Source organism: Ochotona curzoniae, unplaced genomic scaffold (assembly GCF_017591425.1).
Source record: "Ochotona curzoniae isolate NIBS_2020 unplaced genomic scaffold, NIBS_Ocur_1.0 scaffold_1037, whole genome shotgun sequence".
Classification (NCBI taxonomy): Eukaryota; Metazoa; Chordata; class Mammalia; order Lagomorpha; family Ochotonidae; genus Ochotona; species Ochotona curzoniae.
This window is the reverse complement of record NW_024467083.1, coordinates 33,786,860-33,807,737: the sequence shown is the minus strand read 5'-3', so window position 1 is coordinate 33,807,737 and position 20,878 is coordinate 33,786,860. Positions and strand designations below refer to the sequence as shown.

At 48.5% G+C, this 20,878-nt stretch overlaps 1 protein-coding gene across 1 annotated transcript; it reads left to right on the top strand.

Annotated features, from left to right (window-relative positions):
• The first annotated feature begins 328 nt into the window (after positions 1-328).
• Positions 329-19,402, top strand: YY1AP1 (YY1 associated protein 1). Its single transcript, XM_040999034.1, is given in 14 exon segments — positions 329-491; positions 3,142-3,245; positions 6,337-6,535; positions 7,028-7,114; positions 7,463-7,634; positions 8,913-9,057; positions 10,536-10,686; positions 12,072-12,188; positions 13,105-14,500; positions 14,503-14,586; positions 14,589-14,694; positions 14,696-14,777; positions 18,259-18,446; positions 19,310-19,402. Coding segments are annotated over 12 exon segments (2,814 nt in total). The 5' UTR covers positions 329-491; positions 3,142-3,153; the 3' UTR covers positions 18,442-18,446; positions 19,310-19,402.
• The last annotated feature ends 1,476 nt before the right edge of the window (positions 19,403-20,878 follow it).

Below are 20,878 nucleotides of genomic sequence, written 5' to 3'. Positions count from 1 at the left end.
TAGGTGGTGGCGGGGCTCCGCTGGCCACTCGCCCAACGCTCCGGAGTGCCGGGCAGCTCTCCCCGCTCGGGGCCGGTCCTCTGCTCGCCCGCCCTGGCGGCCGACAGGAATGGAACGGCCCCGCGGCGGGGATTGTGGGAGGCGCACGCGCACGCGGCGGAAGGTGGGGGGGCTGAGGAGGCGGCGGCGGCCGTGGCGGCGGTTGGCGGCCGTGGGGGCGGGGAAGGGGGAGAGGAGGGAGGAGGAGGCGGCTCGGGCCCGCGCCGCGAAGGTCCGCGTGAGGGCCTGCGCCACCGCCGGCTTGACAGGGGCCGAGAAGGAAAGGCGGGCCTCGCGAGCAGGCGCCTCGGAGCGGGCGCTCAAGGGCTGGCGGGCGCGCGGGGCGGCCGAAGGCTGGTGGTTGGTGGGAAGCCGCGAGCGACGAGCCGGGGGACGCTCGTACGCGTGTCGGAGGGCGTGCGCGCTCCGCGACCGGAATCGGCCGGGAGCGGGTAAGGAGGGGGAGCGGGCGAGGAGGGAGGAGTGGGAAGCGGGTGTGTGTGTCGGGGTGGGGGGAGGCACGGGGCGCCCTTCGCTCCCTCCTCCCGAGGAGCCGCCGCCGCCGCCGCCGCTGCCGCCGCCATTTTGGGTTCGCTTTGCGGAGGGGGAGACGATCCCGGTCTCGGTGGCGGGACCCGCCTCCCCTCTGTTTCCACCCTCCCTCCGCACCGTGAACCCTCCGCCTTTTCCCTTCTCGCTCTCCTCGCTCTCCTCGCTCTCTCGCGCGTTTCCGCCAGTCGGCTTAGCCGCTGGCCGACTCCTGACGAGAGCGGGAGGGATCCGCTGTGGACCCGGGGAAGCGGAGGCGCCTGGCGGCCACCCTCTGCCCCCACGGCGCACACACAGACACACACACACACACACACACACACACACACACACACACACACACTCCCTCCTCCTCCTCTCCCCCACTTGTCTGCACTCTCATCGCTCTCGGCCTCGGCCTCTGACACGGTGAGTAGGACGGCTCGGGGCGGGCAAGGCCTCGGGGCCTAAGGAGCGCTCTTCCTGGGAAGCTACTGTCATCTCCCCGGACCCGGAGCTCCGGGAGCGGCGGCGAGATGGGGGAGGGGACAGCAGGGCAGGGGATCCTGAGCTTCCCGGGGAGTCCCTGCAGGCAGGCGGGGGGTGCAGGGGGTGTCCCTGACAGGCTTGGGGGATGGGGGCGGGAAAGTCAGCGGGTGGAGGGGGAGTCCTCTGTGCCCCTGACAGGCGCTGACAGGCTCAGGATGGGAGCATCCCCCATTGTCCACTGAGTACAAACTTAACATCAAAGTTTCTATGCAGTTACATCTTATTTAGCATTAATAGTTCTAAATTGATTAAGTTTTTTAGGGAGAAAATTAAGACAGAATTTAAACTTTGTAGTATATAGTGATTAAGCATGGTTTTACAGAACTTTGCATTTTAACAGTTGAAGAATAGAAAAGTTTTAGGCGGGTGAGCAGGGAAATCCCCAACAATCCAGTGAGCGAGGAAGAATTTAACTCTACATCCTACCTAGTAAAGTCCAGGAGAAGCAAATAGGGAGCCTGAGCAGTAAGTACCATATAAGAGCCACCATATGATCCATAAGCCAGCAATGAATTTGACAAGAAAAAAAAGAGTATGTGGCATAAATAAAACTGAAATAGAAAATATCAAAACACATGGGATGTAGCCACACAAAGCAAAACAAAAACAGTATGGATTGGATTACTGAAGTTATACTTTCCATGCTGGTTTCCTTACATAAGAGAGAATGTATGGTATTTGTTCTTTTATGATTGACTCATTTCACTGAGCATAATGGTCTCCAGTTGGGACCGCCTAGTTGTAAATAGTATAATTTCATTCTTAATAGCTGAGTAATATTCCATGAAGTAAATGTACTACAGTTGCTTTAGCCACTCTTCTTTGGATGCACATCTAGATTGTTTCCATGTCTTTGCTATTGTGGATTGTGCTGCTGCAAATATAGGATTCCAGATCCCCTTCTCATGTGTGGATTTCATTTCTACTGGATATATTCCTAGCAGTGGGATAGCTGGATCATATGGCAAGTTTGTTTGCAATTCTCCAGGCACTCTCCATACTGATTTCCACAGTGGTTGTATTAGCCTACACTCCCACCAGCAATGAAGGAGGGTGCCTTTCTCCCCACAGCCACACCAGCAGGTGTTGTTAGTTGAGTTCTGAATGTAGGCCAGTCTCACTGGAATTAGGTGTTGCCTCAACTTGGTTTTCATTTGTATGTCTCTGTTGGCTAGGGAGCCTGAGCATCTTTTCATATGTCTGTGAGCCATTTGGATCTGTTCTTTTGAAAAACGTCTGTTCATTTCCTTTGCCCATTTTGTTACAGGGTTTTTTTTGGGGGGGGGGGACTTCTGAAGCTCTTTGTGAAGCCTGGATATTAGTCCCCTATCGCTTGTGTAGTGTGCAAACATTTTCTCCCATTCTGTTAGTTGCTTCGTCACTTTGTTGATTGTTTCCTTTGCTGTACAGAAGCTTTTTAGTTTGATGTAGTCCCATTTGTTCATTTTGACTTTGATTGCCTTTGCTTTTGACGTCATTTCTAAGAATTCTTTTCCTGTTGCTATATCTTGGAGTGTGCTTCCTATGTTTTCCTTTAATAGCTTGATGGTTTCTGGGTGTAGATTTAGGTCCTTGATCCATTTAGAGTTGATTTTTGTATAATGTGACAGGTGTGGGTCTTGCTTGTTAATTCTGCAAGCTGCTATCCAGTTGTCCCAACTGCATTTGTTGAATAGACCAGGAATTTTCCCTGGATTGTTCTCAGTTTTCTTGTCAAAGATTAGTTGACTATGTATGTGTGGGCTCCCTTCTGGTGTTCCTATTCTGTTCCATTGATCTTCTCTGTTTCTGTACCAGTACCAGACTGTTTTGATGACCACTGCTCTGTAGTATGTCTTGAGGTGTGGAATTGTGATTACTCCAGTGTAATCACTGGGAGTCCTAAGCTGAGGCTGTAATGGAAGGTTCCTCTCAGAGCCAGAGTGGTTCAGGTCTTGTAATGTGTAGCTGCCAGTTTCCCTAGCTACGGCTGGAATGACTTTTTTAGACTCTTCACCAGAAAATGCCCTTTTTTTTGGCCCACAGATTCAGGGTGAGATGGACTTCTCCAACATGGAAGACGATGGCCCAGAGGAAGAGGAGCACGTGGCGGAGCCGCGGCCCAATTTCAACACGCCTCAAGTCCTACGGTAGGCTAGCCAATGTCTTTTGAGACATAGGATGCATGAAAGGGTGCTGAGGAAGTGGGATGCACATGTTTCCATCTGGCAGGAGCTTCGGTAGCAATGTGAAGATGCAGCGGCCTGAGGGGAGTCAGGAGTCAGGCCAGTCTCCTTATCATGGGGCAGTGCGGCTGTAGACCTAGCTGCGTCTGTTTGGGAAGGGAGAAAAAACAGTAGCTGGCGTCCACAGCAGCTTCTCCAGTTGAGTGTGCTGGAGCAGTGCGTGGGCCTGTGTGTGGCCAGCCACAGAGACAGCCCCCCCACCAAATCCTGCCCTCAGTTGGGGGACTCATGGGGCACTTTCAGTCATGCCTCCATTGTCTGAAGCTCAGGAAGTGGACACATGTGTTACAGCATCTGTGATGGAAAGGCTGTAGTGTTTGTGATGGGTTTGCATCTGTGCTAATCTGTTACTGTGCAGTGTGAATCAGTATATGGTCAGTACGCAGCATACAGATGATGTCAGGATGCAGTTTGTGTTCTGGGTGGAACACAGCGGAGTAGATGTGTGGCCACTAATTATTCCTGTGGGCTTTCACTTTTTAGTGTTTTCTTCAAATTTGTACTGAGAGAGAGAGAGAAATGACCCCATTTCTGTGGGGAAGTGATAGAATGATCCTGCTGTTTCACTAACCAGATGCCCTAGGTGGCTCTGGGACATGGGGCGAAGTCTGCAGCTGAGAACAGAATACAGCTCACTCACATGGGTTCCTGAGAGCCAGGGGCTTGAGCATCCATGCTGGCTCTTAAGGACTGCATTGACAGGAGGGTGGATGAGGGAGCTGGATTTGGCATTGGTCTGAAGCACTTAAATACAGATCCCATATATTGAACTTGTTTTCTTAAAACAGATTTTCCCCCTTTTACTTGGAAAGGGAGTGCTACTTGGAAAGGGAGAGTAAGAGTGAGAAGTGTATTGAGAGGAAGATCTGCAGTTAGGTGGTTTGACTTTCATGTGGCAGCAACAGCGGGGGGCGTGCCAGGGCCAGGCCATTTGGCCATTTGGATGTTCCAGGTTGAAACAAGGACTGAAGCACTTGGGTAACTACTGCTTTGCTAGGCCTGTTAGTGAGCTGGATCAGCCTCTGGGTTGTGCTGACACCTGTGTATGTAGCTTGCTTGGGAGGTGGTGGTTTAATGCAGTGTGCCACAGAAGCAACAGCAACAGTTCTTTTAGAAGTTTACTTTTGGTATTTTACTGTGTCTGCTTCTTGCTTTGTCCTTTTTTCCTTTTTCTTTCTTTCTTTTTTTTTTTTTTTTTTAGATATATTTCTTTTTATTACAAAGTCAGATATACAAAGAGGAGGAGAGATAGAGAGGAAGATCTTCTGTCCGATGATTCAATCCCAAAGTGATTACAGCTGCCAGTGCTGTGCCAGTCCGGAGCCCGGAACCAGGAACCTCCTTTGGGTCTCCCACACGGGTGCAGGATCCGAAAGTATTGGGCTGTCTTCAACTGCTTTACTAGGCCACAAGCAGGGAGCTGGATGGGTAGTGGAGCTGCTGGGATTAGGACCAGCGCCCATATGGGATCCCGGTGCATTCAAAGCAAGCACTTCAGCCACTAGGCCATGCTGCCAGGCCCTGCACAGATGTTTAATTTTTTAAAAGAACAAAAAAATGTCCCCAGAAATGTCCAAGTAGTGGCATCTACATGGAGAGGGTGATGGGAGTAGTTATGTTCCAGTGGAACAGTGTATAAATTACTGAAGAAATGCTGTATTTTCAGACGGTTCTGCTCTTGATCCTAGACAGAAGGCATAAAGGCCTTTAGAAGATTCTGTATTGCCAATAAGACGTAACAGGTTAATGTTGGCATTTAGTATGGCCCATGAATGTTGAATTTGGCTTTTTGCTGCAGTTACTGTGAAAATGATGCCCATTTGTGCAGTTACTTAAAAGGCAAGAAAGTTATTGGTAGGGGCATAGAAATCCCTGTGTTGGGACTTAATTCATCAATTCAAGATTCTGTCTCCTTGGAAAGAAAAAGGATAGTCTCTGAGCTGTGAGTTGTAGAAGTATGAAGGAGGTGGGTGCTGTGGTGCTGCCCACTGTTGTCCAGGGCGTGCTGCAGGGTGTGACAGTGGGGCTTCTGACAGGAGATGAGGTGTGTGTGTGCTCACTGGACCATCAATAGGGACACAGGAGGATGAGTGTCATTGAAATCCCCAAACGTTTAGGTGAAAATCACATTTACATGTTTTGTATAATGGCTCATGTAACGTTTTCAATTTCTGAAACCCAGGTTGGCTGAATTCATCAATGCAAACCATTAGAATCAAGTGAATCATATAACTTGGGGATTACTGCTTTATGTCTTAAAGGGGTGCAGTTCATCTGCCTGACAAGATCTGAGAGTTCTCCAGGCAAATACACATGCATACTCACTCATTCACATATTTTCTCTCTTTCTCTCTTTATCTCTCTGACACACACACAGTGCTCACTATTGCATGTACAATTCTTAAATTTCCACAGTGAAATGGCTTGAAAACTATGATCCCTAAATTCAGTCTGGAATTGGCAAAGAAATACTGAACCATGGAACCATGGAACCATCCCTTCCTGCCTCTCAGAGTGCCTGTTTGCAGGAAGCTAGAATAGAAATGGAGCTGGGACTGGAACCCTGTCTCTAGCATCACATGCTGTCTGTCAGACCAGTTCTTGTTTCATTTCTGATACTTTAAGGTTGCAGTAGAAGACCTCTCAGAAAAACAAAATGACTAGTTTGTTCTAGTGGTGTGGCTGTTTTATCATCCAGATGTTTCTCTGCTGCTAGACTTTTATTTGGGTTCTTCTAGATATTTTCTGTGTGTTGGTTGAGTAATGAAGGTGGTATATGATGGGAACCAAGGTAGCTCAGAATCGTCGTGTTTGAATCGATACTAAAACATTTGGGAAAAGCTTTGAATGAGGCTTGAGGTTTGACTTGGCTCAGTTGGCCGTTGCGGGTCAGTGGTCAGTTGTTGAGGCTGTCTTGGCACACCATTTGAAGGGCTTGTGTGTGTTGTAGAGCTAAGGAACTGTGTATAATGCGTTAGCTTTGTCTTGGGGACAGGTTTGAGGAACCTCTGGCCAACTTGTTGAACAAACAATATCGAACAGTGAAGGAGCTCCTTGAACAGCTGAAGATGAAGAAGTCCTCAGCTAAGCAGCCACAGGAGGCAGAGAGGGCTAAGCCTCGGCCCGAGAAGGTTCCTCAGACTCTGATTCTAGACGCAGCCCAGAGGAAGAGACTGCAGCATCAGATGCAGCAGGTAAGACTTCTCTCCCGAATGTGGTGTTGAGGATGCCACTGAGTTTTCCGTAGAAGCTGCACATAGCAGCTCTGTGAAGGTCAGTGATGGGATCTTACTACACTTGTGGCTAGGGACCATTGTATGGTCACTCGTGCCACTCAACAGGTCATCATATTCATGCCTTTATGGCTCAGGCAAGAAAATATGTTAGCATCCTGATGGTGTTCACAGCTGCAGATTTTGAAATGGGTCTTTTGTAACCCAATCTGAAGTGGGATAGCATCACCAGCAGGAGGAATATTTTATTTTGTCTCATCTCATTCCCTTGAGTTTGTCATTTTGGTGAGGAGAACAGTGTCTAGGAAAAGCACGCCAAGATCGTGTGTGTTGTGTTAATAGGCTCTCCAGAAAGCCAAATGTGTGAGAAAGTTGCAGATTCTTAGTGAGATGTCTCTAGTTGCTAAGATGTCTCTAGTTCCTCATGTCACCTTACTCTCTTTCCCTCCCCAGCATGTTCAGCTCTTGACGCAGATCCACCTTCTTGCCGCCTCCAACCTCAGTCTCAGCTCAGAAGCTAATACCACCAAGATATTTCTTGTAAGATTCCAGATATCCATCCCTAAGTCTAAATTCAGTAGAATGTGGAAGTAGGTTGGGGAATGGGCTTTGTGGCAGATTAGACAAAGCGACTGCTGGGATGCATGTAAAGTGTTAAGTCTTTGCTGGAGTCTGAGCATCCTCCTCAGCGTGAGGCTCACATGTCTGATGAGGCAGGAATGACTGAGTGTGTCACAGACAGAATCCGCGAGTCCTTGAGGACTGAGTAGAGGGTCTTCAGGGCATAGTGTGAGTTTTCACCAGGACGGCAGCTACTGTGGGGCAGAGGGCTGCTGGGTTGTGTTGTCTGGAAGAGTGTTCAGTACCCACTGTGTGCTTTGTTCTCAGAAAGAGCTGGGAGTCTTTGCCCAGAGTTCCATCGCCCTTCACCAGCCGCTGAACCCCACATTTCACACGTTGTTCCAACCGTGTAACTTGATGGGAGCTATGCAGCTCATTGATGACTTCAGCACACATGTCAGCATCGACTGCAGTCCTCGCAAAACTGTCAAGAAGCCTGGTAGGGGACAGATGTGTCACCTTTGAGTTTTTCCTTGCAGTGAGAGTTGAGTCTTGTTTCCTAGACAGTTTCTGGGGGTAATGTCCTAGGAATGAAGAACACAGGATCTTTCTTTTCTTCCGTTCTTCCGTTCTTCCCTCCCTCTCTACCTCCCTTCCCTCTTTCCTTCCTTCCTTTCTTTGTCTTTCTCTCTTTCTCTCTCCCTTTGTTCTTTCTTTGCTTCCTTCCTTCCTTCCATCCTCCCTCCCTCCTTCCCTTTCTTCCTTGCTGCTGTCTCTCTCTCTCTCTCTCTCTCTCTCTTTCTTCTGTTTGTTTGTTTGCAATGGCTAGAGCTGAGCTGATTTGAAGCCAGAGTCAGGAGCTTTTTCCGGTTTCTGTGTGGGTGCAGGGTCCCAAGGATTGGCCTGTCCTCGACTGCTTTCTCAGGTGACAGGCAGGGAGCTGGATGGGAAGTGGAGTAGCTGCAATATGAACCAGTGCCCATGTGGGAACCCTATTCATGCAAGGTGATGACTTTAGCCACTAGGCTACTGTGCTGGCCCCACAGGATGTTTCTAGTTTCTTCCTTCTCTCTTTTTTCCTTGGTTTGTGCTTGCTTACTTTTGAGGTGCTGGAATTATAGTAATATTTGTGCTTAGGTAAGATTAGGAGGCAGTAGACAGAGTGGTGTGTGAAGGAAAACAATGTGGAGTCAGGGCTAAGAATTGGAATACATTGGGCTTAAACATTAACAGGTTAACTTGGTGGTTGTTAGTCAAGATGGGTGTCACATGGTGAAGACTGGTTGTGTTTAAAGTTTTCTCTTTGAGATTAACTCATTATGTTTCCCTTAGTGATTGCAGGCATGTTTCTCCAATTTGAGTGAAATGTGGATGTTGGAGTTAGTAAGAGGGCTTTAATCAATTTGCAGGTTTAGTTTCTGTGTTTTTGAGTCAGTAACTTGTAAGAACATGTTTGCTGTTGACTTTAAGCCACGTGTTTACTTGTGTTTTGCTTCATGAGCGTCAGAGCCACGTAGTTGTGGCTTGTTTGGAATTGCGTTTGTGTTTGGATTTGAGTTAAAATGTTTGTATCTTATTAAATTGAATATGTAAGGAATCTTGAGTTAGTCAGTGCAGAATTGATATTTCAGTATTTTTTGCAAGATCTTTGGTCTTTCCTATGTAAAGGATAGCTAGGCAGGTAGAAGACATTTGCATTTACATGTACACGTGTATGTGTGTTGCGAAGCCCTGCTGGTCCTAGACTGCTGTTTGTGACAGATACTTCTTCTTACAGCCTCTGAATTTCCCTGTTTGCCTAAGCAAGTGGCTTGGATCCTGGCCACAAGCAAGGTTTTCATGTATCCGGAGCTCCTGCCAGTGTGTTCCCTGAAGGCAAAGAATCCCATGCATAAGGTGACCTTCACCAAGGCTGAGGACAAGTAAGTGGGGAAGCAGGATGGACTGTGCAGGCAGCAGTGTGACAGGTAGAGGGAGACGTGGACACCGAGAAGGTGTAGGTGATGGGGTGTGTGCGTGTTGCAAGAATGCCAAGGCCTGCTCTCCTCAGATATGGGCATGGGCATTTTTGAATCATTTGTTATAAAATTAGTGTTACTATTCTAATGAAGGAAGGACCTGGAAGTTTTTCTGAGTCTCCCATGTTGATGTAGAGGCCCAAGATTTGGGTCATCTTCTGCTTTTCCTGGTGCATTTGGAGCTAACTGGATGAGAAGTGGAGCAGCTGGGATGCAAACTGACACCATAGGGAATGCTGACATCACGGGCCAGAGTGAAAGGCTTAGCTTGCTATTTCACAAGGCCAGCTCATTATCATTGTTTTCCTGTGATAAAAATGTCATAATTGTTTTTGTTATCTTCTAGAGTATACTTAATACTCATATAAGAGACTTTTTCAAGTTTTGTAGCTAAGGTAAGAGAACTTTTGTGGGTGGGTTTTTCTTTTTAAAGATTTATTTATTGGGCCCTGTGCAGTGACCCAGCAGCTAAAGTCCTTGCTTTGATTGTGCCGGAATTTCATATGGACACTGGTATATCCAGCTCCCAACTTGTGTCCTCAGAAAGCAATTGAGGATGTCCCAAAGCCTTAGGATCCTGCTCCCGTGTGGGAGACCTTGAAAAAGTTTCTGGCTCCCATCTCTGGATCGACACAGTACTGACTGTTGCGGTTACTTGCGGGAGTGAATCATTGGATGAAGGATCTTTCTAACTCTCCTCCTCTGTATATCTGACTATAGGGTAAAAATAAAATAAATCTTTAAAAAAAAGGTTTATTATTTTTATTAGAAAGGCACATTTACAGGGAGAAGGGGAGAGATGTCGTGAAAGATCTCTCATAAACTGGTTAATTCAGGCCAGAGCTGAGCCAATCTGAAGCCAAGAGCTTCCTCTGGGCTTCCCATGCAGTTACATGGTTGCAAGGCATTAGGCCATCCTTTTGTGCTTTCCCAGGCTATAAGCAGGGATCTGGGTTTGAAGTGGAGGAGCTGAACTTGAACCAGTGCCCAGGTGTGGTGCTGGCACTTGGCAAAGCGAGGATTTTAACCTTGAGCCATTGTGTCTCTGTCTTTCCTTCACTCTATATATGTGACTTTGCAATAGAAAAAGAAAAGTAAGTCTTTTTTTTTTTTTTAAGTATAGCAGCCAGAACACCAATTGGCATCTGTATGGATCCAGTGCCAATGTTGCATGCAGTGACTTAATCCACTAAGCATAGTGTTGTCCATCTCTGCTTTTTGTGCATACTGCTTGTTAGTACTTACACATGGGTAATGTTTTATGTTGAGTAACCATTAACTTTTTCAAGAACCTAATGTAGACAAAGTAGATTGTTAAATGTATGGAGTTCTTTCTGGCGGCTCTTTGGAAGTCACGTTTAAGGTTGTTGCTCCTTTCTCAGTCTGCTAGCTTTAGGACTCAAGCATTTCGAGGGGACTGACTCTCCTAAGCCACTAATAAGCAAGTACCTCCTGCCCTGCAAGAGTGCCCACCAGCTGACCGTGAGGATCAAGAATCTCAGCATGAGCCGAGCCCCTGACAACATCATTAAAGTGAGTGCCACCTGTGTGCCGCCCCTTCCCTCCCTTTCTCCCCCTGGCCTTGGCACACCACCCAGTGCCCCTCTGCCTTTGCATCCATCCACTCCTCCTCCTCCCACACCTTGCCTGTGTCCCTTCCCCTGCCTGCCCTCCCTTTGCCCCTCTGCCTGTGCGTCCACCCCCTCTCTGCCCCCTGCACCCCTCTGCCTGCACTGCGGGTTCCTTTCCCTCTATTGGTCTCAGTGAGAAGTGGGGATCCCTTTACTTTAGGCTATTTCCTGTCACCCATTTGCTAGGTTAATTCCCTCTTACCTTTCAGGGCATTGATCCAGTGTTTTCTTCTGTTGCATCTTCAATCTTCCCTTCTCTTAAGAGTATTTCCCCTAAATATAACAGTACTTCAAAATGTTTATGGAAATGGAATTAAAAGTTTTACTGGGGCCTGGCATGGTAGCCTAGCGGCTAAAATGCTCGCCTTGCATGTGCTGGGATCCCACATCTGTGGCGGTTTCTGTCTCAGTGGCCCCGTATCCTCTCCAGCTCCTTGCTTGTGGCCTGTGAAAGTAGTCGAGGATGGCCCACAACCATCCTCATGTGGGAGATCAAGGGGAGGTTCTTGGCTCCTGGCTTTGGATCAGTGCAGCTCCAGCTGCCACAGTCACTTGGGGAGTGAGTAATCAGAAGAAAGATATTCGTTTGTCTCCTCCGTTCTCTATATATCTGATTATGCAAAAAAAAAAAAATTAGTAAATCTTTAACAAAAAAGAAAGCAAAATCCAGAGGTGTTGAGCGCTTGCTTTCTTTTTTATTTATTTATTTATTTATTTTTTATTGGAAAGGCGGATATACAGAGAGGAGAGACAGAGAGGAAGATCTTCCGTCCGATGATTCATGTCCCAAGTGAGCACAGCGGCCGATGCTATGCCGATCCGAATCTAGGAGCCTCTTCCGGGTCTCCCACGCAGGTGCCGGGTCCCAAAGCCTTGGGCCGTCCTCGACTGCTTTCCCAGGCCACAAGCAGGGAGCTGGATGGGAAGCGGGGCTACCAGGATTAGAACCGGCGCCCGTATGGGATCCCGGGCGTGCATGGCGAGGACTTTAAGCACTGCGCCACCACGCCGGGCCCGAGCGCTTGCTTTCTAACTGTGTGTGTACTTGGGTATTTCTGTGTGTGTGTCTGCAATCAGTGCCCACTGTTCCCCAGACCAGCAGCAGCAGATTTGTGTCTGGGAAGGATGTGTTTCTTTTTTTTTTTTTTGCTCCTTTCAGGATGGTTTATTTCTTTTTGTTGTTGTTATTTATTTTTATTTATTTTTTAAAATTATTTTTTAATAATCTTACTTAGTTGATTAGGGTATGGGAAGGATGTATTTCATGCCTTATTTCTTTCTGCCCAGTTTTATAAGAAGACCAAGCAGCTGCCCGTGTTACTGAAATGCTGTGAAGAGATCCTGCCCCATCAGTGGAAACCACCCGTAGAGCGTGAAGAACACCGCCTCCCCTTCTGGCTAAAGGTACAGCCCTCCTGCAAGGCTAGAGGCGGCAGTGGGGGCAGTGGGGATTGTGGTGAGCATTTCAAGGGCTGATTTAAGCCACTGATGCTGTAGTTTCAGAGCTGATGCTTCCTCGTCCACTCTTCCTCTTTTAGTTTATTTTTTAATTTTTTAAAATTTATTCACGTGCGTAGCATGGTGGCTCTTTGGCTAATCCTTGCTTGCTACATGCTGGGACCCCAAAATGTTGCTGAATGTTGCCCGGCTCCTTCACTTACCATCTAGTTTCTTGCTTGTGGCCTCTGAAATCAATAGTGGACAGCTTAGAGCTTGGGACCCTGAACCTTCGTGGGAGTCCCAGACAAATCTCCTGGCTCCTGGACAGAATATTTTTCTCATTGTCTCTGCTTCTTTCTTTAAGTCTGTTAATTTATATATAATAGAAGAAAATGATAGATTTTTTTCACTCTTAGTGGAAAGGCAGATTTATAGAGAAGGAGATTACATTTAGAAAGATCATCTCTCTGTATATTCACTTCCCACGTGACTGCAATGGCCCGAGCCAAACCAACCTGAAACCAGGAGGCAGGAGCATCTTCTGGGTCTCCCACGCAAATGCAGAGTCCCATGGGTTAGAACCGTCCTTGATTGATTTCCTAGGTCACAAGCAGGGAGCAGGATGGGAAGTGGAGCAGCTGTCGTATGAAATGGCTTCCCTATGGTATCCTGGTGCATGGAAGGCAAGAATTTAGCCATTTAGCTGTCATGCAAGGCCCGCAAATTCAATTTGTAAAATCTATTTATAGAATGTTATCTTTGTAGAAAATAGAAGGGTAGGTGATTTGAAACTTAATTGAAAGGGACTCTAATATATAGATCCATTTTCTCCTTGTGGATTGTTACATGCATGGGATCAAGGTATCCTTACTCCCAACAGGCCAGTCTGCCATCCATCCAGGAGGAACTGCGCCGCATGGCTGATGGTGCGAGAGAGGAAGCACATGTGACTGGAACCTCTGAGATCAGCACAGAGCAAGGAGTGGACAAAGGTGGAGCAGAGATGGGCAGAGAAACCCAGTATCCATTGCTGTTGCCCAAAGGTGTAGTTCTGAACCTGAAGCCAGTTGCTAACAAGTTTTCCAGGAAGGTTTGGAGACAGAAGCGATCGTCAGTGCTGCAGCACCTGTTGATCCAGCAAAACCCATCTTTTCAGCTAAGTTTGAACCTTGGGAAAACTCCAACGTGGTCAACTCAGTCAGAAGCCCCTCCTAGCAAAATGTTCAGGATTCCTCAGCTGATCCAGCCGGCCATTGGCACTCCTTCAGTTCCAGGTGTGCCTCTTGGGGTTAGTGGCCTGGATAGTTTTGAATCCCCGGTAGTGTTTCCTACTGTGTCCCCTGCAGTCAAGCCCAGCTTCCCCTTATCTGATTCCCAGACCCTGATTTCACCAGCCCCTGCACCCAAGGCAGCATTTCCTATTGTTGACCCAAGTATTTTTCGAAAGCCCTGTGCTATTTGGGACCCTTCAAGAAGAAAGGGTTCCAAGGCTTCCCCCTGCCTGAAGACCACCCCCCTCATCCCGTCTGCACCTGTCATCTTCACTGTTCCTGCCACCACTGTGAAGGTTGTGAGCCTCGGTAGTGGCTGCAACATGATCCAGCCTGTCAATGCTGCTGTAGCCCAGAGCCCTCAGACCATTCCCATCACCACCCTCTTGGTGAACCCCACACCTTTCCCTTGTCCGCTGAACCAGCCCCTTGTGGCTTCCTCCATCCCGCCCTTAATAGTTTCTGGCAACTCTGTGAATCTTCTTGTGCCCTCCGCCCCTGAGAATGAGACCCCAGGGAGTGTGGACATTGCCTGTCCCTTGGTTGAAGGGCAGAGTGCCTTTGAAAGCCCAGTGCCCAAGCTGGAGCAGCAGGACCCATCTCCTGTGTGTGCCTCTGTCTTCCCCAAAGAGGAGCACAGTCCAGTCCCTCCAGTAGCAAACAGAGAAAGCCAGGAAGGTTTGTCAGAGAACTGTGCCTATTGGACTATTGTGAAAACAGAGGAGGGGACGCAAATGCTGGAGCCTCCTCCTCCTCGTATCCGGGGACATCTGAGCTGTGGCTCTGGGGCTCTAGAGGAAATGGTCAAGTTGGAACCTGAGGATGCTGGGGAGGAAGTCTCCCGTGGACCTCCTGCACAGGACATTAGTGATGGAATCAAAGAAGAATGCTGTATGGAAATGGACACTGGCTCTGCAAGTGAGGAGTTGAGTAGTGGTAGGGCTGTGACCAGGCCAACAGTGCCTTATGGTTTGAGGAGCCCACCAGCTAAAACTGCTTCAGGCTGTTTAATATTCGACATGGAAACTCAGGAGAAGTGAGCAGAGGATCGCCAAAGAATGCCTCATCCTCCATGGACCAAGATGTGCTGCTTGCAGTGCTCCTGGAAAGACAGAAGAGTCATCCAGTTTGGATAGGCAGTTAGAGGGGATCCCTTCTGGATCACATACTGGAGGCAAGAAGTGTAGGTTTGAAGAGGAGGTTGGGTGACCTCACACAAGTGGAGGAAGATGAGATGCCATCTACTTCTGAGGAATCTCTGGTTTCGGTCCCTGAGCGCCAGGTGAGAGTAGGGAATTAATGTTAGTGTCTTATAGACTCAGCGTGTGTTACATTTATTTATTTTACATCTGCTTGCTTGTTGTACTAGAGAGAATCCTATAGTCATTTGTGTAGCAGTGCTAAATAGTGTGGAAAAATGATACTAAAAGATCAGTTTATTTTCTTTAAAAAATATTTGAAATCCCCTTGTGTTTTTGTATAATACACGTTTGTAGTGATTGGTTTTAAGGCCTCATGCATTAGATTTTTGTCTGTTCGTTTACAATTTTGTATTATTTTATGTTGTAGTTCCATAGGCCTTGGGATTTCCCTTACCTCTACCCCAAGTTCCTACCCCTGCCCCGAATTCTCCTATCATATTACTAAAGTATCGATCTTCATACACAGTCATATGTCTGTCATTGCAGGCATGGACAACGACAGAGTCCATTATCCTATTGCAAGATATAGTTAACAGTTTCATTGGGAGCCACTATGTATTGGAAGTAGAGATGCACACTGCATTGTGTCCTCACATCTGGACAGGATAATCTCTATTACACAGTTATTATTCATCCCCTTAAATGAAAAGCCACTATACAAAATCAACAAAAGAAATTAGAATAGAAATTTACATTGCCATGAATTTCTCAAGAGGTTTTGATATTTCAACAGACCTGAATGGCTGTCAATCCCATCACTAATCGCGATGAAATTTCTCCAGAATCCACCGACTGCTATGGTCCACCTTAGAGTCTGCATCTGCTCAGATATTTACTGCCAGAGCCTGTTTGGAGTGCTTAAGCAGTGTGCTCTGTCGTAGTCCTCTGCTATGGTACCAGGTGTCCTCTGAAGGCTCCAATGTACTGCCTTATCCTCCATGTGCATTTGGATATGCTGTCCACTACTACATCTGAGACAATGAGGAGGCCCAGCTCTGACAATTGTACTCCACAGTCAGACAGTGGAACCTGCAATTCTCTCCATGGTTGGGGTTCAGTTGTAGGGAATTCCAATTCCAGTTCATGGTGGTGGGGGCTATAGCCTAGGTCAGCCCTGCCAGCCTCATGTGGACTGGCTGGTAATGCAGCCTAACTTGGCCTGACCCACACTCCATTCTGGCTCTCGCATTTGCCAGTGGGTATTCCAGCTGACCCAGCCCAGCTTGACCCCGACCTGCACCAAATGTATTCCTGTGAGTTGTATTTTGGCCTGGTCTAGGCTGCTTCCTGTCTTGGTTCTTGTAGTCACCTGCAGGAGCGTGTTCCACCAGAGGAGTTAGCCAAGCTCCTCCATCAGGTTCTCTCCTTATGCCAGATACTGCACACACCAGTGGATCCATGGGTCAGCCTAGTTAGTCTACCTCCTGTCCCACAGGAACAGTGGCCTTTACTGACTGGCCCTCACCCATCCCTGTTCTTGTTCTTAGGTGCTACAGCCCAGCCAAGCTTGTTCCACTTGCAGACAGCTCACATATGGCTGAGCAGAGGCATTCGGCACCCACCCTGGTACTCAGGAGCACCAGTGGATACTGGAGTCTTGCCTAGTCTGGCACATCCCAGACCCAGCCCACACACATGCCAAGGGATACTGCAGCCATATCCAGACCAAACTGCAGCCCCCACCCTGGCCCTGGCACTCACCAATGGGAATCACACCCTGGGCAGGGCGTTCCCTTCACTCCCCAACCCAGACCTGTTTCCATCAACAGATCTCACAAGTGCAGTAGTTGCTCTGACACGGCCTGACAAAGCTCCCCCGTCATTCTTAGCGTTTGCCGTAAATGCTGCAGCCTGGCCTGACCTAGCCAATGCCCACTCCCAACTCTGACTGGTGGGTGCTGCAACCTGAGCCTGCTCAGTCTGCTCCCATCCCCGGCTCATGTAAACCAGTAGGTGTGACAACCTAGCCTGTCATGACCTGCACTCCAACCTGGATTCTGTACTTGCCAGTGGGCTAAGATCTGTTTGGCCCTGCCCAGTCTGCCTTCTTCCCAAACCAACCCACATATTAACCAACAGATGGGGATACTTTGCCCAGGTTTTGCAACCCCTGGGTCTAGACCATGTCACACCAATGGGGGCTGTGACCCTATAGGGGAGTTTCCCATGTACCCCCACTTGACCCACTCTCAGACACAGATTTCACATGCTCCAGCACTTACCTGGGACAGCATAGCCTGTCCCTCCATCGTGGCCTTTGTATGAGCTGGAGGATGTTGTAGGCTGGCCCACCTCACACCTTATTTTAGGATGCACATGCAGGTGCTTCAGCTTGGACCTGCCCAGGCTATTCACAGACTCAGTGCTCATGAGTGTTGGCGGGTCCCATGTTCACACCTAGTTCAGATAGACACCAACCCACCTCATTTTTTAAAAATATTTTTTTATTGTAAAGTCAGATATACAGAGAGTAGAAGAGACAGAGAGGAAGATCTTCATCCAATGATTCCCTCCCCAAGCAGCCACAACGACTGGTGCTGCACAGATTTGAAGCTGGGAGTTAGGGAATTCTTCGAGGTCTCCCACACGGGTGCAGGGTCTTAAGGCTTTGGGTCATCCTCCACTGCTCTCCCAGGCCACAAGCAGGGAGCTGGATGGGAAGTGGAGCTGCCAGGATTAGAACAAGCACCCATATGGGATCCTGGCATGTTCAAGGCAAGAACTTTAGCTACTAGGCTACCATGCCAGGCCCATCAATGCAACTCCTGAGCTAACTAGTGGAATTTGTATTTATTTCCACAGGGTTGGGCCCACTAATCCCTCGCAGAATCTAACCCCCGGACCTGGTTCTCTCGTGTGCCTAGTTATTGTCATGGCTCTGCCTGAGGTGACTCATTTCCTATTTTGAAACACAATCCGGTACTGGGATCTCGCTCTGCCACAGAGGCTGCCAGCCATAGACAGGCTCCGCCCCCTTTCTTTCCTCTCCCCCACCAAGCAGAAGTGGCTGATGGGGTGAGATGTCCTGTTTGTGCAGCTAGCACTCCAAGCCCTCCAATTGCATTTTTGAATGCATTTTGCAATACCTGATTTTAGGGTTGAAATGAAGTTTTGGGAAAGATTGACAATATTTGATTACTATACTACAACATTCAAATGAATTAAGAGTTTTACTATTATTAGGTTTGTTTTATTTTTATGGAAGTTGTAGTTACAGAAACAGTGATATTAGATTCCCTGGTTACTTCCAGCAATGACTGCCAGGGTTAGGGGTTGGCCAAGCTGAAGGCAGAGCCAAGGACTGCATATTTTTCTTGCATGGGTCCAGGAGTGTCAGCTCTTGAGCCAAATTCGGTGCTGTGTCAGGCCTGTAAGAGGGAGCTGGATTGGAGTGAACCAGGCCAGACTCAAATAGTAACCACATGGTCTGCTTATCTTGCTTTATCACAAGACTTGCAAGCCGGGAAGGGGGAACATTGTGTCAGGGTGGTACATGTGATAGACCGGGGAAAGCCGAGGTCCCAGGGAGCCGGAACCTAACCTTTTCACATATATTCCAAGGTGAGAGCGTCAAAGCCGCCGCCGCCAAGAGCCGGAGCAATCATCGAGCTCGCAGCAAGCGGGGAAGTCGTGCTCGCGCCAGCAAGGACACCTCCAAGCTGCTGTTGCTCTATGATGAGGACATTCTCGAGCGGGATCCACTCAGGGAGCAGAAGGACTTGGCCTTTGCCCAGGCTTATCTGACCAGGGTAGGCAGATGCTGCTTCCTGTTGCTGCCAGTGCCTGGGATGTGGCTGCTTCTCCTCTGGGGACATGTTTTCAAAATGACTCGTGTCTGGAGGCTTGCCTAACAGGCTTTGGCCTCTGCCTCAGCTCTCCTAGAATTGGCAGAGAAGCACAAGGAGTCACGGAGTTCAGGCTTATGTGTGTTTTCCCTGAGCTGCCTGTCCAGATCCCTGGGGTACCTGGGGTTGCCGGAAAGATGGTGTCCCTCTCGGGGTGATTTTTGGAGGAGTGGGGGTGTGATTTCCCTGGGTGGGCTGTGTAGTGGTTTCCTGAGCTGCTGCCTGCGGAGCAGACAGAGTTGGGACACTGGCCAGAGAGTGCATCTCAGGGAAGAAGCTTGATACTCGGATGTGAACTATCGTGTTTCCTTCTGTGTCCTGGGTAGCGTCCCCTCTTGACAGGCAGCGGGTTCTTTGTCTCCAGCAGAGGAGAGCACTTGCTTGTCTCCTGGTGTTGTGCTAACCTTGCGTATTCCTGCATTGTTTACCCCAAGTGACGTCATGCTGGAGTACATGTGCAGACACTCCTCATTTGTTTCATGGTGGAACTGGGGGCAGGGAGGGGAGAGCCAGGCTGTGACCTGAAGAAAAGCAGCTCTGGTTTTGTCGGGAGGGCTGCGGTCCCTGGCAAATGCAGATTTTCTGGTCCCAGGAAAGGTTTCTTTGTTCTTTGCCTGTGTCTGCCTTTGCCTTCGTCATTCCTGGAGGCGCTTGCCTGTGAAGGCGCAGACTCCAAGCTCTCTAGCCATAACTTGCTTTTCCCTGGGACAGTGGCTTCCTTTTGTGGCCTGCAGAAAGAGTGTTAATAATTTAGTGTTCCTGTGCAGGTTCGAGAAGCTCTACAACACTTTCCTGGGAAATATGAGGACTTCCTTCAGGTCATCTATGAATTTGAGACCAACACGCAGAGGCAGACGGCTGTGGATCTCTACAAAAGCCTGCAGCTTCTGCTCCAAGACTGGCCTCAGCTGTTGCGGGACTTTGCTGCCTTCCTGTTACCGGAGCAGGCTCTCGCCTGTGGCTTAGTAAGTATTCAGCGGGCAAGGAGCAGACCCAGGACTCCCTGGTCGAAGCGAAGGTAGGATTGGATATAGAAAGAGCCTGTAGTAGTCTCTAGACATGTAGCCCTCCCCAGGGCAGTGCCAGAATTCCACATGTTACGTTAAGGAATTATTTTCATATCTTTATTTTTTTTTAAGATTTATTTTGTTTTTATTGCAGAGTCAGAGATACACAGAGAAGGAGAGAGAGAGAGAGGAAGATCTTCCATCCAATGATTCATTCCCTAAGTGGCTAGAATGGCCCGAGCTGAGCTGATACCAAGCCAGGAGTCCAGAGCTTCTTCCAGGTCTCCCATGCTTGTGTAGGTTTCCAAGGCTTTGGGGCTGTCCTTGACACTTTCCCAGACCTCGAGCATGGAACTGAATTGGATGCCCTTATTGGATACCAGTGGATGCAAGGCAAGAACTTTAGCAACTAGACTAATGCTGGGCCCTCCCCATTCATTTTTAATGATTTATTTTTGTTCAAAAAGCAGACTTACACAGAGTTGGAGTGACAGAAATTTTCTATCCTCTGGTTCATTCCTCAAATGACAACAATGGTTGGAGCTCATCTAATTTAATGCCAAGAGCCAAAAGTTTTTCCCCAGTCTCCCATTCCATTGCAGGGCCCAATGCTTTGGGCCATCTTATGCTGATTTTTCATGTCAGAACACGCATGCTAGATGAGAAGTGGTGCAGCTGGGCCATGAACCGATGCCCATGTGTCATCACTTTAGGTTGAGTACATTTTTGCTATGTCACTGTGCCATCAATCCTCTCTCCGTTATTGACATGTGACATGATATCTAGGGTGGGGCCACTGTTATCTCTCGTGGAAAGGCCATCTCACCAGTCTCCCTTCCCAACTCTGAAGGAAGACAGGGTGCCCAACACAGACTTCAAGAGCTCTCTACACCACGTGCAAAGTAACTGCAGTAGTTCTGGCTGATGCTCTTCAAGGAGAGATCTGCAAGGGGTGGGCCCTTCTGTGGCACAGTGGGGAGGACTTGGGATAGACTGGAGGTCATCCCAGGGGTGACTGAGCAGGAATGCCAGCCTTGGCTCAGGTGTGAAGCACAGTGTTGGCCAGAGCTGCTGACCAGAACAAAGGCTTAGGGAGTTGTCTAAAATGTTTTGGCTAAAAGTCCTGTCTGGGACTTCTTGTAGGACGTTGTTGCTCAGGATCCCAGCTCTAGTTTAGCCCTCCTGAAAGGGGTTAACAAAGTGGAAAGCCACTTGGCTCTTGCCTAGAGCCCCTGCAGTTTAGTAAATTCCATTGTCTGTGCTGTATGTCTTGGGCCCTGGATTTGAGGCTGTTTTGTTCCCAGTGAAAGCGGTCCCTTCCTTGCCAGT